The sequence below is a fragment of the Gorilla gorilla genome, chromosome 6 (assembly GCF_029281585.2).
Source record: "Gorilla gorilla gorilla isolate KB3781 chromosome 6, NHGRI_mGorGor1-v2.1_pri, whole genome shotgun sequence".
Lineage (NCBI taxonomy): Eukaryota > Metazoa > Chordata > Mammalia > Primates > Hominidae > Gorilla > Gorilla gorilla.
Genome location: NC_073230.2, coordinates 54,875,020 through 54,891,761, shown reverse-complemented (window position 1 = coordinate 54,891,761; position 16,742 = coordinate 54,875,020). Strand labels below are relative to the sequence as shown.

At 41.5% G+C, this 16,742-nt stretch overlaps 1 protein-coding gene across 2 annotated transcripts; it reads right to left on the bottom strand.

Moving 5' to 3' along the window:
• Nucleotides 1–9,652: 9,652 nt before the first annotated feature.
• On the bottom strand, nt 9,653–10,634 carry LOC115930074 (serine/arginine-rich splicing factor 8-like). Of its 2 annotated transcripts, XM_031013244.2 has the most exons (2): nt 10,201–10,634; nt 9,653–9,993 (listed from the first exon to the last, which is right to left on the bottom strand). In XM_031013244.2, the coding sequence occupies exons 1-2, from the start codon at nt 10,632–10,634 to the stop codon at nt 9,753–9,755; spliced, it is 675 nt and encodes a 224-aa protein (XP_030869104.2). In that variant the 3' UTR covers nt 9,653–9,752. The 2 variants fall into 2 exon arrangements, with proteins under 2 accessions (XP_030869104.2, XP_018886152.3); XM_019030607.3 differs by having other exon boundaries at nt 9,653–10,634.
• Between the last annotated feature and the right edge of the window lie 6,108 nt (nt 10,635–16,742).

Genomic DNA, 16,742 nt, shown 5'->3' with positions numbered 1-16,742 from the left:
GAGAAACATCAATTCATAGAATGATAGCTGTGGAAAAGTCAAGATTTTGTCATTTTTAAATACAGAATATGAAATAAATGTGTTTGGCTAAACAAATTATGGATGTTGAAAATATGATGATGAGCAGAGACACACATGTTAAGGCAGATTTTAAAAAGATCAGCATAGAATATTTAGAAATAAGATATTTCCCATGCCCTCTATCTCCATTAATTCATATTTATTTTATTTCATCCTACTGGTACTCATTTTGAAGAGTTAAAAGAAAACTAGAAATACAAAATTTCAAAATCTACAACACGTAATTTAAGTACAGATAGCCTTCTTCTCAATATAATAGCATATATGAGTGCATTTAAAATCTTTCAGGATTCATTATTTTCGGGATTTGTGTTACACTAATCAATATGCCTGAATTCATTCCTTCCCTGAAATTTTAAAGAAATGTGACATAAAGCAAAACTTTAGCTATGTTTTTCTTATTTATTTGCACTTGAATGAGCTTACTAATTTAAGGAAAACTTTAACTTTTTTGAGCTTTTTAATGTTTCTTTAAATATTCTATTTTAAATAGAAGTTATGTTTTGCCAAAAACAAATAACTAAATATGAAAAGATCCAGATTTTATTCAAGATTTCAGAAGCAAAAATTAATTGGTGGAATTTTTTTGGCAAAATATGTTTTTTTTTTAAATTTTATTCCAAATTACAGAGGGTTACACTGAAAAGAAAGAATGTGTATTTGGATGACAGTCTGGATGACAAATATGGAGCAAATTCCTCCTTGCCTTCCTAAAACTCTTTCTTTTAGAAGCTACATTCTTCTCTTTAAGACTTGCTGCTATTTTCTCCATTCTTAATATTTGATTCTTTTCTTGTTTTAAAAAAACCTATTATTTTAAAAATTATTTTTCATTTATTTTATTATCGTTTTTAAATGTTTCCCTTCTTCACAAATATATCTGCCTTAGTCCATTTGGGTGTCTCTAAGAAAATACGGTAAACTAAGTGGCTTATAAAAAACAGAAATTTACTTCTCAGAGTTCTGGAGGCTGGGAAGTCCAAGATCAAGATGTCAGCAGTTTGGTTTGGGTGTCTGGTGAGGGCTCATTTCCCCTGGTGAGGGTTCATAGGCAGCACCTTCTCGCGATGTACTCACGTGGTGGAAGGGGCAAGGCAACTTTCTGGGACTGCTTTTATAAAGGTGCTAATTCATCTTCCATTCATGAAGGCTCTGCCTTCATGACCTAATTACCTCCCAAAGGCCCCAACTTCTAATATTTCATATTGGTGATTGGTGAATTTTTAGGGGATACAAATAGTCAAATCATAGCATTCCATCCCTGGCTCCCCAGTATGCATGTTCTTTTTACATGCAAAATGCATTTATTTCATCCTGATAGCCCCCATGTCATAACTCATTCCAGCAACAGCTTTAAAGTCTAAGTCCAAATTCTCATTGAAGCGTCATCTAAATCAGATACGGGTGAGACTCCAGGAACTATTCTTCCTGAGTCAAGCTGCTCTCCAGCTGCGAATCTGTGAAATCAAACAAGTTATGTGCTTCCAAAATACAATGGTGGGGTGGACATCGGATAGGCATTCTCATTCCAAAAGAGAGAAAAAAATAAAGGGTTAACAAGTTCCAAGTCCAAAATCCAACAGGGCAAACAACATGAAATTGTAAAGCTCAAGAATAACCTTCTTTGACTCAATATCCCATCTTCTGGATGCACTGGGGTTGGCGTTGGCCCTGAAGGCTCCAGGCATCACCACCCTCAGAACTTTGCTGGTGCAGCCCAAGCCACAATTCTCATTAGTTGCAGCTGGGTGCCTGTGACTCTTCCAGGCTGGAACCACACTCTGGTGAGTGAAAGAGTGAGACCCTGTCTCTAAAACATTAAAAGTAAAATAACTAAATTAATTAAAATTTCATTTTTAAATCATTTCTCACTTCTCACATTTTATTAGAAGAACTTAAGAGAAGCTAAGCCATACCTTGAACACTTTGTTTAGACATTTCTTCAGCCAAATATCGTATATCATTGCTTCAAAGCTCTATCTTCTACAAAACACAAGGACACAAAGACGAGTAAACCAAACTATCTGTGGCTTCATAGCAAGGATCGCCTTTCCTCCAGTTCCCAATAATATGTTTCTCTTTTCCGTCTGAGACCTCATCAGAATGATCTTTACTGACCATATTTCTACTAACATTCCATTCTTAACCACTTCAGTAATCTCTAAGAAGGCTGAGGCTTTCTCTACAGCACTCCTCTTCTGCACCCTCACCAAAATTGCCCTTTACAGTTCATTAACATCAATACAGGCTTTTCTAGCATATGCTTCAAAACTCTTCCAGCCTCTACCTATTACCCAGTTCCAAAACTGCATCCATGTTTTAGGTATTTGTTGCAGCAGCATGCCCACTTCTTGGCACCAATTTTCTTTTTAATTTGTTTGGGCTACTATAAGAAAATACCATAGACTGGGTGGCTTACAAACAACAGAGCCTTATTTCCCACAGTTCTGGAGCCTGGGAAATACTAGATGAAGACACAGACAGATTTGATGTCTAATGAGGGCCTGCTTCCTGGTTCATAGACTGAGTATTCTCCCTGTGTCCTCATATGGTGGAAAAGGCAAGGCAGCTCTCTGAAGTCTCTTTTAGAAGGAGACTAATCCCACTGTGAGGTTGGTCCTGCCCCTACGGCTCCATTGGGCATTGCTCTAGTGGGGGCTCTCTCTGGTAACCCCATCCTCGTGGTGTCCCTCTGCCTGGATCATCCACCCAAAGCTCCCGGAAGTTCCATCTTCAAAATCTGGGTGGAGGCCACTATGATCTTATGACTCATCCACTATGTGTACTGGTGGAGATGGCCCCACATAATGCTACCTGTGTTTACCACTTGTGCTTCCTGGTCGGATGAGACCATGGCCTGTGCTGTGTCATTTACAGCAATACAGGCTCTTCTAGCATACACTTGAAAAGGCTTCCAGCCTCTGCCAATTACTCCCTTTCAAAACTGCTTCCACTTTTTAGATATTTACGTATCTAGGCAGAGCCCATACGAACTAGTCACCTCTAAAACACCCCACCACCTAATATCATCAGCTAAGCAGTTAGAATTTTAACATATGAATTTTAGGGGTACACAAACATTTAGGCCAGGCAATATCCATTTTACGTTTAAGTACAAATGTGATTTTTGTTATTGTGGTATTGAATTACCTTATTTGTCAATATTTGTTCGTTTCTTTTCATGCATCTCTTTCTCTGCATTTGTTCATTTAACTACTGAAAACATTCACCTAGTGGGGAAAATTTCCAGTAGACTCCACTACATTGTTTGCAGTGCTGCTGCATCATTAGATGTACTGTTGGATATTTCAAGCATTTAACTGATTCTTACTTATTTCTAATTTTTAGTAAAGACTGGTTCTGCCAAGATGTCCTGGCCCTTTATCACTGCAGTGGTCAGCCCTTACTGCTCCCTTACAAACCTGAAAATCAAGCCTCCTGAACGTTCTCACTAACCATTTACAACAGCTTCAAAACTCATCCCCATGTACTATCACACCTATCTGCCAAAGCATTTTCCTTTGGTTTCTCCAGTGAAATGTCTTCAGTTCTCGCTAAAATTCAAGTGCTTCCTTTCACCTTCCTGGCCCTGCTGGCTGGGTGTGTTCTTAGCTCTACCTTATAACTTTCATCAAATAAAAATTAAATCCAGTCTTAGACAACAAAAAACCGTATTCAAGAGGATTGTTGCAAAAGAGAAAGGGGATTATTAAAATAGGTGGAGGGACTATTGTAATGGGAGAAGGGAACTGTTACAATAGGGGGAGTGAGCAATTGTGGTAGGAGTGGGGAGCCATTTGAATAGGAAAGATTTTGATTATAAGGTCTGCAAGAGTCTTAAAGGTCAGGCAGAAGGGAGCTGTCTTTTACAGGGAGGATTAATGAGGCTTGAAAGAACCTGACGTGGGTACGTAGGATGAGCAAGTGATTGAACAGTTGATCGGGGAATGTATTTCCCTGAGATCAGCCAATTGTTGAGAGAGGTTATTAAAGGGGGTCTGTTTCTCATTCCAATGTTCAAAGCTGGTGGGCCAAAGTTTAGGGACCTGGGGAAGGAGGTCCTGACTGAAGTTGGTTAAGTCACTTTAGCAGGCATTGTGTCTAGTTTGGTCAGTGGGGTCACAGAAGAATGTTCATTTCCAGGAACACAATGAGCCATTTTCTGGAACAAGAAGGGTGGATGGAGGAATTTCTTTCCATGGTGACAATTTTATTTATTTATTTATTTATTTATTTATTTATTTATTTATTTATCTATCTATTTAAGTTTTAAGCTCAGGGGTACATGTGCAGGTTTGTTGCATAGGTAAACGTGTGTCATGGGGGATTGGTGTGCAGATTATTTCATTACCTGGGTATTAAGTCTATTACCTATTAGTTATTTTTCCTGATCCTCTCCCTTGTCCCACCCTCCACTCTCTGATAGGCCCCAGTGTGTGTTGTTCCCCTCTATATGTTCAGGTGTTCTCATCATTTAGCTCCCACTTATAAATGAGAACATGCGGTATTTGGTTTTCTGATCCTCCATTAGTTTGCTAAGGATAACGGCCTCTGGCTTCATCCATATCCCTGCAACGGACATGACCTCATTCTTTTTTTTATGGCTGCCTAGTATTCTATGGTGTATATGTACCACATTTGCAGTTTTCCAGGAGCAGACATAGGTAAAGTGTAATAGCATCACTTTCTTACGCCACCAACCACTACATCTTACATTATTGTTACTTATACAGATAGCTTTGCTTGTTCTTTTCTCTTCTATTGAGTTGCAAGGAGAAAGAATACAGTTCTTGGCTTCTGGCAGACATGCATTTGAATTTCATCCTTTCTGTTTCCCATTTGTGTATCCCCAGGTGAGACATTTCACCCATTGGTCAAGCTATGATAATGTAGCCTGTGTTGGCCTTAGTCTCTCTGTTTACTCCTACCTTACCTTTCCACTGTGGGCTCCCTAAGGCCAGTCTTTCTTCCTGAACCCTAACTTAAGGAATACGAATTACCCTTTTTCCCCTTTTCCCCACTTTTTCCCCTTCTTTGAGGGAGGCATTAAGCCTCACTCACTCTTATATTCACACCAACCGAGCATGTGTTCTGCATATAGGATGTTTGAGACCCTGCTCTTCCCATAGAGTTTTCTTCTTGATATTATTAATTCTATATGTGTAATTTGTCTTTCTTTAACGAAGCATTCAAAATAATACAGGTTTGATTATTTTATTGAAGTAAACTGACTTTTTTTTTTGATAACTGTACCCTTTGGCCTTAGGGTAATGTATAGGATTCCTGTGGAGTATAATGGCTGAAATATTGGATGATATTTAATTAGAACAAATCACAGAGTGTTGAATTAAACATTTTCTATCCAATACCAATATGATCTTTTACCAGCTTGCTTCAAAGGAATATAATCTGTATCTCATGCTTTAGAATTTATGGAAATATTCACATCATGTTTCATGATTATACTCATATTACAGAGAAAACTGTAGTTAAGGAAGTGATTTGCCTAAGCTCCATAGTTGTTAAATGGCAAGGCCAGGATTAGACACCCAAATCTTTGCTACCTTAGGATTTATATTTCTGTCATAGTACAGTTCCCAAGGATATCACATTTTCTTCTTTGTTTTTTGTTTTTGAGACGGAGTCTCGCTCTGTCGCCCAGGCTGGAGTGCAGTGGCGCGACCTCAGCTCACTGCAAGCTCCGCCTCCCGGGTTCACGCCATTCTCCTGCCTCAGCGTCTCCGAATAGCTGGGACTACAGGCGCCCGCCGCCATGCCCGGCTAATTTTTTATATTTTTAGTAGAGACGGGGTTTCACCGTGGTCTCGATCTCCTGAGCTCGTGATCCGCCCGCCTCGGCCTCCCAAAGTGCTGGGATTACAAGTGTGAGCCACTGCGCCCAGCCGGATATCACATTTTCTGAAGCATGGTGAGACAGTGAGATGTATCCATAGGCCTCATCAGTGAGAAATGGCAGAATATAAAATTTGTACCCAGTTGCTCACCCCTTGCTCCTGCCTTATACCAGCTTCTGAAATTGTTTTTTTTTTTCATAATGACATTCAGTATGACCCAAAATTCATCTTTTACATATATTTTGTGCTTGCTTATTGGCTGGCTTCTCCACTAAAGTATTAGCTCCAAAGGGCACACTGTCTGTCTTGTTCATAGCTGCACACACAGATTCCTAGACCTGTTATTGGCACACATTGGGTACTCAGAAAATAATTGCTGAAGAAAATGGGGCAAATAGATCCCACTGTCTGAACATGTTATTGGTTATTTCATTAAATTATAGCCAAGTTTCTCATTTTTGTCTTGCATGGTAAAACATTATAAAGTCAAAAGTGTGTTCTGGAGGCTTTCAATGGAGAAGTTGCTAGACCTGTTTCTCCCTGCTCCCTCCACCCCAACTAAGTACAACGATAAACACTGAAAATCATAGCAAAGATAACCAAAAGAGGGCTCTGAAAGATAGTAAGAAGAAGGCAAACTGGTCTGGGACCCTGACTAAAGACATAGTGAAAGGGCATCTTATGTCTCCTCAGCCAACAGAAGAAGAGGATCCAGGTCTGGTGTTTCTTAAAACACAGCCTAGCAGTAGAGGGGGGCCAGTGAAGCCCACTCTTATCTCTGACTAAATGGGAACCCTGTAGACTACATCAAGCAAATAAAAACGGACGGGGGAGATTTCCCCACTCCTGCCCACAGACTCCTGCCCAAATCTCCCGAAGAAGAAACTTCCTGGCTCAGAAATGTGTACAAGAGAATTTTATGAAATATTTAAGGAAGAATGACCAACGATTTAATACATTCTTTTCCAAAAATAGAAGAGGCATAAACACTCACAAGTTACTTTATGAAGTGAAAACCTGACAAAGACAGCACACACACACACACACGTAAACTCCACAACAGTATCTTTCATGAACTTAGGCACAAAAATTATCAATGAACTATTAGCAAATTGAGTTTAATAGTGTGTAAAGAGAATTATGCACTGTGATCAAGTGGAATTTATTTGAAATATGCAAGAAAGTCCAACATAAAAAAATTATTTAATTCAGAAAAATCACTTAAAAATGTCCAACATCCATCATGATAAACACTCTCAGCAAGCTAGGAATACAGGGAACTCTCTCAACTTGTAAAAGAGCATCTATACAATACCTACAGCTAACATCATACTTGCTAATGAAAACAATGATTTACCTTTAAGATCCGGAATGAGACAAAGATATCTGCTCTCACAACTCTTACTAAATAAAGTATTGGAAGTTTTAGTAATAAGGTAATACATCAATAAGAGAAGGATAAGAAAAAAAGGCATATGTGTTGGAAAGAAAACAAGAAAAGTGACTCCATTTACAGATGACAGGGTTGTCAACAGAAAATCCCAAAGGGTCTACTAAAAAATTCTTAGAAGTAATAAATGAGTTCAACAAGGTTGTGAGATGCAAGATCCACACACACATACAAATTAAATCACACTTTACTGACAATAACTGGCAATGGAAATTTAAAACAAAATATAATCTATAATCTCTCCAAATAGAATGAAATACTTAGCTATACACTTGACAAAATGTGTAATATATAGCATCTGTGTGGTGAAAATTATAAAATGTTGATGAAAGAAATCAACCTGTAATCTCAGCACTTTGGAAGCCCGAGGTGGGAGGATGACTTGAAGCCAGGAAGTCCAGCCTGGGCAACATAGCAAGACTCTGCCTCTATCAAAAAAGCAAATAAATAAGTTAGCTGGGCACAGTGGCATGTGCCTGTAGTCTCAGCTACTCAGGAGGCTGAGGCAGGAGGATCCGTTGAGCTCAGGGATTTGAGGCAGCCACAGTAAGTCATGATTGCACCACTGCACTCCAGCCTGGGTGGCAGAAGGAGACCTGGTCTTGTAAAAAGAAGAAGATGAAGATGAAGGAGTAGGAGAAGGGGAAGGAGAAGGAGGAGGAGGAGGAGGCGCAGCAAGAGAGAGGAGTAGAAGAAGAAGAAAGAGAGAAATAAATCAAAGAAGACCTAACTATAATAAATAGACATACCATGTTCATGAATCAAAACCTCAACTTATTATAAAGGTCAATTCACTTCAAATTAATCTATAAGTTGAATGCAGTTCCTGCCAATATCCTAGCAAAGTTTTTTTGTAAACATAGATAAGATTATTCTAAAATGTATGTGGAAAGGCACAGGTCCTAAAATAGCTAAAACATTCTTGATAAGGAAGAGTAAAGAGGAAAAATAAATTTATACATTACTAAGGCTTACTATATAACTACAGTAGTCAAGATAGTTTTTTTTCTACAAAATATTTCTAGTTTTATTTTGAGAAAAGGTAACACCAAGAAAACATTTTAATTCAATGATAGAAACATGGTTATAGTAAGAAATATTCATAATCAAAAACATACACCATGTTATAAGTACCCACACTTACAAACCATTTCTTCAACAACATTCCCCATATTTTAAGTTCATGTATGTTGACACGATCAGATTTGCCATTTAACAGAATAGGGAGGGGGAAGAGGTGTGATTATCATATCAGCTAGATGTGCTCACTGCATGCTCTATTATTTCTCTTTCAGGCCTGGGTGACTGGAAGGGAAGTTGACAGGCATTTTAATAAACTGAACAGCCGTTTGTTCTTCAGGACAGGGCTTCTTTTTTCAGGAGCAATCAGAAGAAAACAGGAAACAGCTCAGCACTCTGCACTGCAACAGGCCACCTTAACAGCTAACCAGCATCACTCAACTGCTATGCAGCCGGGCCTGGTACACAAAAACACAGAAGAGATTAGAATTGTGTTTGCTCAAAACCCGGTCTTTTCACCTGAAAAATCTTTATACAAATTTGGGTCATATTACCAGTTAGATTTAAAGGTAATAACATTACACATATACATTTATACCGCCTTTTGTAAGTTTTTAACTTTAAGGAATGAAGGCAGTTTTGAGGCAATGTGGTGACAGCGTTGGGCTGTGTGTAATGGCTGCACACATTTCTTAAGAGACAGGAGGCCACAAATTAGGTTACCAACCTGTTCATTTCAAACCAAAAATATCAGCACTATAGAATCAAATATATGCTGGGCGAAGGGGCTCACACCTGTAATCGCAGAACTTTAGGAGGCCAAGGTGAGCAGATCACTTGAGCCCAGGAGTTTGAGGGCAGGCTGGCCAACATGGCGAAACCCTGTCTCTACCAAAAATCCAAAAATCCAAAAATTAGCCCTCCGTGGTGGCTGGCGTCTGTAATTCCAGCTACTCCAGAGGCTGAGGCCTGAGAATTGCTTGAACCCAGGAGGTGGAAGATGCAGATGGCGCCACTGCACTCCAGCGTGGGCAGCAGAGCTAGACTACATCTCAAAAATAAAAAACAAACAAAAAAGACAAATATAAAATTTCCCCTCAAATATCCATATCCAATCTAAAGTCGTTCACCTCACTAAATTACAAGAAAATTTGAAAACAACAAAATGGCACATAAAATGAATCTTGCCATCTGATGCAACGCTTCAAACTGGTAAAAATGGTAGACAAATGTCACCCAACCGTTTCATTAGGCAGTCGCTTCTTCCAGTGACTCTGCTTCCATGGACTGAGTATGGAGTCCTTTTCCCCAAGTCCTCCATCACGCGTTAGCTGATGATCATTTTCCTAGGAGGGCACTTGTCCTTTTTCCCCTTCAGGAGACTTGGGAGGACTCTTGGATCGCGACCTGGACTTGGATTCCCTCTTGGATGTGGGGGGAGGACTCCCGGACGTAGATCTAGACCTGGACCGTGAGCAGGATCTGGAGACGGAGGAGGACTTGGATCTTCGTGGAGAGCTGGATTTGGAGGTTGATGGAGATCGAGAGCGAGACCCAGACTTCGAGTGAGAGCGGCGGTAGGGAGACCTGTTGCGGGAAGACCGGATGTAGGGAGACCTCCTGTAGCGAGATTCCCTGTAGTGAGATTCCCTGTAGGGAGATCGGCTGTAGTGATGCCAGCTGTAAGATCGACTGTAGGGAGATCCGCCGTAGCGAGATCCCCTGTAATGAGATCGTCTGTAGGGAAATCGGCTGTAGCGAGATGTCCTGTAGGGAGACGGGCTATAGCGAGACCCCCCATAGTGAGATCTGCTGCGGGACCTAGAGTAGCTGGGACCCCGGGATTGGCTGCGGTGTCGCCCCCTGGGGCTGCGGCTCCGCCGTCCGTAGCGGCCGCCCCAGGACCTGCCGCTTGGCTCTTCCTGGCTGCTGCGAGGCAGGTCCCGGCGGCCATAGCGCGCCATCTGCACCCGCAGCTCGCGTCCGTCCAGCACCGCCCCGTCCATGGCGGCCTCGGCGTCTTGCGCGTCGCTCCGGTAGTGAAACCGGACGAAGGCGAAGCCCCGGGGCGCCTTGGTGTGGGGCTCCCGCGGGATGTACACGTCGCCCACGCGCCCGTACTTCTCGAACACGGGCCTCAAGCTGTCGGGAGAGGTGCGGTAGGTCAGGTTGTCCACCTTGAGGGTGATCATGCCATCCACGTCGGGAGGGGGGCGGCCGCAGCTCATGGCTCCGAGAGTAGCCCGGGCCCGGAAACTGGCGCTGCACTGGGCGCTGGCGGGGCGACCTGCGTTCCTCTCTCGCGGTGGCGCCCCGCGTGGGGACGTCGGGAGAGACCTGGGGGAGAGGCGGGCGGCCGAGCTCCGCAGGGAGCGCTCTAGAGCAGCAATTCCCAAATTCCCAATTTCAGGCCAAATACTCCAGGACCCAGAGGAAGGTTTCCTTTTGGTAGCTGAACTCCAAATGAAGCCAGGTCCCGAAGATCCTGGCTTTATACCTGGGCAACATCCTAACCTAATCAGCGCCCAGCTAATGTAATCACTGGGCTGGGTTTACATTAGACGTCCCACCCTCCCATAACCTTCCCTTTTATTCTACATTTTAAATCAATCTTAGAACAACGCTAAGAGATTAAAAGTCAATTTATGGGAACAGGCAATCCAGACAAATATTAAACAAAAGAAACCTAGGGTAGCAATATTAATATCCAGTGTATTGATAGGATCAAAGGAGCACATTTTATAGTTAATGAAAAGAAATTTCATAGGAAAATATTACAATATTACAGTAATGAACTTTATGCACCTAACCACATGGCACTGACACATAGAGAGCCAAGACTCAGACTTAGATGGTAAAACTGAAAAGTCTGCAATCATCATAGGAGATGTTGGTTTTTCAAGATAGTTTTATGCTGGTGGAGGAACAGACACACAGTTTACTTGGCCAGAATTCAGGATACAAAAATAAACCCACACAAATGTGCTCAACAGATTTTTGACAAAGGTGCAAAACCAATTCAATGAGGAAGGGACTTTTCAACAAGTGGTTCTTGAGCTACTGAACATTCACTGGCAAAGAGAATGAACCTTGATGTAAACTTCATTATTTATTTATTTATTTATTTATTTTTTGAGACAGAGTCTCGCTCTGTTGCCAGGCTGGGGTGCAGTGGCACCGTCTCGGCTCACTGCAGTCTCCGCCTCCTGGGTTCAAGTGATTCTCCTGCCTCAGCCTCCCAAGTAGCTGGGATTACAGGCACGTGCCACCACGCCCGGCTAATTTTTGTATTTTTAGTAGAGATGGGGTTTCACCATGTTAGCCAGGCTGGTCTTGAACTCCTGACCTCATGATCCGCCCGCCTCAGCCTTCCACAGTGCTGGAATTACAAGCGTGAGCCACTGCGCCCGGCCCATAATTTATTTTTAAAAACCCTCAAATTGGATCATGTACTTAGCTTTAAAACATAAAATTAGGATACTTTTTATGAAAAAATAGGAACAAATCTTCAGGGTTCACAGCTAGGCAGAATTCTTAGAGTTGTCACAAAAAGTACAAGTCATGAAAGTGAAAATTTATATTTTGGACCTCATTAAAACCTAAAACTTTTGCTCTGCAGAAGCTGATAAAAAGAGGATAAAGATACAAGATACAGACTGGGAAAAATATTCACAAATCATGTGTTCAATGTAGGACTAGTATCTAGAATATGTTAAAAATCTCAAAACTCAACAGTAAAAAACCCCAAACTATTCAATTAGAAAATGGGCAAAATACACAAAGAGATATTTCACCAAAGAGGATATACAGATGGCAAGTGAAAAGTGTTCAACATCATTAATTATTAAAAATGCAAATTAAAACCACAATGGGATATCACTGCACATCCATTAGAATTATTAAAATAAAAAACAGTGATAGCACCAAATGCTGATGAGGATGTAGAGAGACTGGATCATTCATTTATTAGTAGTGGTAATGTATACTGGTGTAGAAACCCTAGAAAACAGTTTGATACTTGCTTATAAAAGTGAACATTTGACTATCATATAACCCAGCTATTGTACCCTTGGGCATTTATTCCAGAGTGAGAAAAACTTATGTTCACATAAAAACTTGTGTACAAATCTTTATAGCATCTTTATTCTTAATAGTCCAGAACTGGATACAATCTAGATGTCCTTCAGTGGGTGAATAACTGAACAAACTCTAGTACATCCACATCATAGAATGCCACTCAGCAATACAAGGAGTGAATACAACTTCTGTAAATCTCCAGGAAATTACACTGAGCGAAAAGAGCCAATCTCAAAAGATTTTGAGCATTGCATTTATATAATGTTTTCAAAATGGCAGTTTTAGAAATGGAGAATATATTAGTTGTTGCCATGAATGAGGGTTGAATGAGGGAAGAGTGATTATGAGTGTGGGTGTTAAATGGCAAAATGCGGGATCTTTGTGGTGATGGAGCTGTTCTGTATCTGGACTGTGGTGGCAGTCACACAAATTTATACATGTGATAGAATTGTGTAGAACTAAACACATACACACACAAATGAGTGCAAATAAAACTGGGGAACTCTGGTTGGTGGATTATGTCAATGTCAGTATTCTGGCTGTGATATTGTGTTATAGTTTTGCAAATGTTATGTATGGGAGAAACTAAGTAAAAGCTACTAGGGATCTCTCTGTATTGTTCCTTATAACTTCATTTAAATCTATAATTATATAATAGTAATTTGAATTAAAGTGTGTTTGACCCTTGAATAATTTTTTTAACAGTTAACATTAGGTGAACTCAAAGTTGAGTTGTCATTTAAATATTTTAAAGCTAAAGTGACTTTGCAGAAACCCGCAATTTTTTTTATTGCCAAATATAAGGCACACTTTTAAAAATGTGAATATTCTGTAAGAGATGATTAAGAGCAAGGACTTAGAAGCCAGGCTGTCTGGGTTTCATTCTAGATTCTATGACTTACTACTGGCTTTGTGACCTTGGGAAAACTCCTTTACCTATCAAGCTTTCCTCTTCTGTAATATGGTTCCGTATAGTGGTGCCTACCTGCAGAATTATTTTGAAGATTAAATGAGTTAATATAGTTGAAATACTTAGAAGGTACCTGATATTGACTAAGCATTAAGTAGTAAGATAACCCATATTTTTTCAAGATTTCCTCAGAATTTTAATCTGCTACTACTTGGTTTTAGATACTTTAAGAAGCTGTGTTATCTTTTGTATGAACGTAATTCCTATTGCTGTCATACAACCCTTTGGAACACTAGTAGAAGAAGCAAACGAATGTCCGGGGTTGCAAGCTCTTGAGGTTTGTGTTAGGCTGGCACTGGGTTGGGTGACAATCCTCAGGAATTGTGGAGCCTGACTCCCTTGGAAGTTCTCTGCCAGCTCGCTGACCCCAATCCTCGTAAACACAGTTCTTTGCCAAGCCCTTTCATTGCTCCACTGCTCACTGTGATAGGAGCCCCAGTCCAAACCCCAGACTCCTGAACTGATCTCATGTAAACTTCAGGACTGTCCTTTTGGGGTCCTGCTCTTGCAATTGCGTAAGTGCTCATTCTGCTCATCTTTGCATGACTTAAGATGGTGATGTTTTTGCCTGTGACCGAGAGCCTAATAGAAGAACTTCTGGAACCATCAGCATGGCTTTCTGGGCCCTGGGAAATCTGGATGTTAGAATTAACAGGTTCAGATCAGCATAGTAGGGGAGGTTTGTGGTGTTCAGGGTGTCCCTGCCAGGAGAATTGGCTCGCTCCTACTTGAAAAGTCACTTCTGTGGAAAGGTGAATAAGAAGAAGAATAAAGGAATTAGTCAAGTTTCTGTGTTTACTACATGCCAGAGTCTTTTCAGGTATAATCTTATGTCTTTTTCTGAACCCAACTCTGTGAGGTCAGCTTATTACATTTTACAGAAGAGGACAGGGAGGGCCAGATGCTCAGAGGTTCTGACTAGCACAGATGGTGTCAGAGCCAGGATTCAAACCTATGTAGCTTTTATTGTATCCCACTGCAGTTAATAAAACTTCTTTTTCATACATTGTGTCAAATATAGGCAGTTAGCGCTAAAATGTGTCTGAAAGAATCTGTAACACTGAAGAGCCCAAAGGTAGAAATAAGTTTTGAGAGTCAGGCATGAGTACAGTATCCTGGTGGGAGCAACTCTGAGAGTCAGGGAATGAAGCTGTGGGGAGGATCAAGGAAGGCACTGGATGTCTGGGACAGGAGGGAGGGCAGGGACCCTGGCCAGGAAGCCAAAGGGAGTTTGAGCAGATTTCTACAGACGCACAATTGCCACGTCTTTGGGCTCCCACAGCTCCAGCAAGTGTGTCAGCTGGGCACTTGAGACAGCCTTCAGCCTCCAATAGCCCAGCCCATGCATTCCCTGTGATGAAGAAGACCTCATCTTTCTTCCTGTGGTCACATGAATTTGGTGACCTTGCCCTCACATGGGCTTCTGAATGGTTTCATGTTACTCCTAGCTTTGACCAGACATGGGGGAGCTGTTATCACTGCTCTGTCCTGGCTGTGTCTTGTTTCCTAACACAACTTTATCCTGCTCTTCCATCCTTCATCCTGTGGGGTGTTTCAGTCTGTAAAAGAAACAGAAAGAAACTGATGTGAGGGTTACATACAAGAGAAAGGTTACATACAAGAAAGAGATGGGCCGGGCAGTGTGACTCACGCCTGTAGTCCCAGCACTTTGGGAGGCTGAGACGGGTGGATCATGAGGTCAGGAGTTTGAGACCAGCCTGGCCAACATGGTGAAACCCCGTCTCTACTAATGATACAAAAATTAGCTGGGCGTGGAGATGCGTGACTGTAATCCCAGCTACTCGGGAAGATGAGGCAGGAAAATCCCTTGAACCTGGGAGGCAGAGGTCGTGGTGAGCCGAGATCCCGCCATTGCACTCCAGCCTGGGCGACAGGGAGAGACTCCATCTCAACAACAGCAATGACAACGACAACAACAACAAAAAAAAAAAAAAAAAGAGAGAGAGACAGATGGGCTAAGTTAGCCGAAAAAAGCCAGGTATTGAGGGGGTGGGGAATGGATGTTGAGAAATGACTTAGTGGGTACAATGTATGTTGTTCAGGTGATGGATGCCCTAAAAGCCTCGACTTGACCACTACACAGTATTTGCATGTAACAAGATAACGCTTGTACTATAAATGTATACAATGACGAGGCATCAAGAGGTACCTGCAGAATCACTTTCTCTGGGTCCTTTTTAAAAGGAAGGGTCATTTTTTGCCTCTGATGGTTTAGAGCTAAGTCTTGCCTAAGCAGGGTGACACGTTCCTGGTTTCTCAAGAACTCGTTATGTTCTCTCAGCTTCTAATTAGCATTTTTATGTGCTTTCCTGGGGCTCAGTCCAGAAAGCCAAATAAATCATTTGCCTAACCTTCCTTGTTGAGGTTCCCCTGTGGGATGAGTGTAAGTATTTTATTAATTTTTTGGCAGCAAGCTCCTATCAGTTCAGTCTTAGCTCAGCCAAGACTCTATAGCTATCTCTGGAGGCACACAGGCTGAGACAGGAGAAACAGTAAGAAATTATTTAGCTGTGCAGCAGAGATAATCTTACCGATGGTCTCTGAGTATATTTTGAAACCTTGTTTTTGTTTGTTTGTTTGTTTGTTTGTTTGCAAATTGCCTTCATGGGAGATTAGCCCCTTCTGATGTTTTTCGTAAAGGGCACTTGAGTGTTTCTGCTGGGGGTTGGCCCCTCTGGGACAAGTCCTGGTGCTGAGCGTGAAGCAGGTGAGCTAGCTGCAGCGGCTCCTCCTGCCTGGTCCCTGTGTGGCAGTGTGCTCTTGCGATCCAGCCTTTCCAGCGTGACTGCCTCTTCTGCCCAGCCCACAGCTCCTGCCCATGTTCCCACTCAGCCTCTGACGCCAAGTTCATACTTTTTGCTTCTCAAGGATTTTGGCTGCAGAGCCTCCTTCCCTGCCAGAGCCTGGCTCTTTTTGAGACTCCAGAAAGGTCACACAACTTGTGAGCCTCAGCTCCTCATTTATTTCATGTCTTGAGAATCACCTTTCTTACAGAATTATTGTAAGAATATTCAACATTTAGTTTATTGATATTTAAAAACAAAATATTATAAGTGCATATGTGTACCATTCTGCAAATGGCAAAAGCACCCAGTAGCTGTGTATTCCTTGAGTAGGATGGCTGATTTCACAAGACCTGAGACTCTGCTTTCTTTTTCTTTTTTCTTTTTAAACAAGGGCATAAAAATCAAGCAAGAAATCATGTTTTCCTGACCTGTAATCAGCCTGCCCTGCCTCAGCTCCTTGCACCCTCTACTGCAGCTTCCTC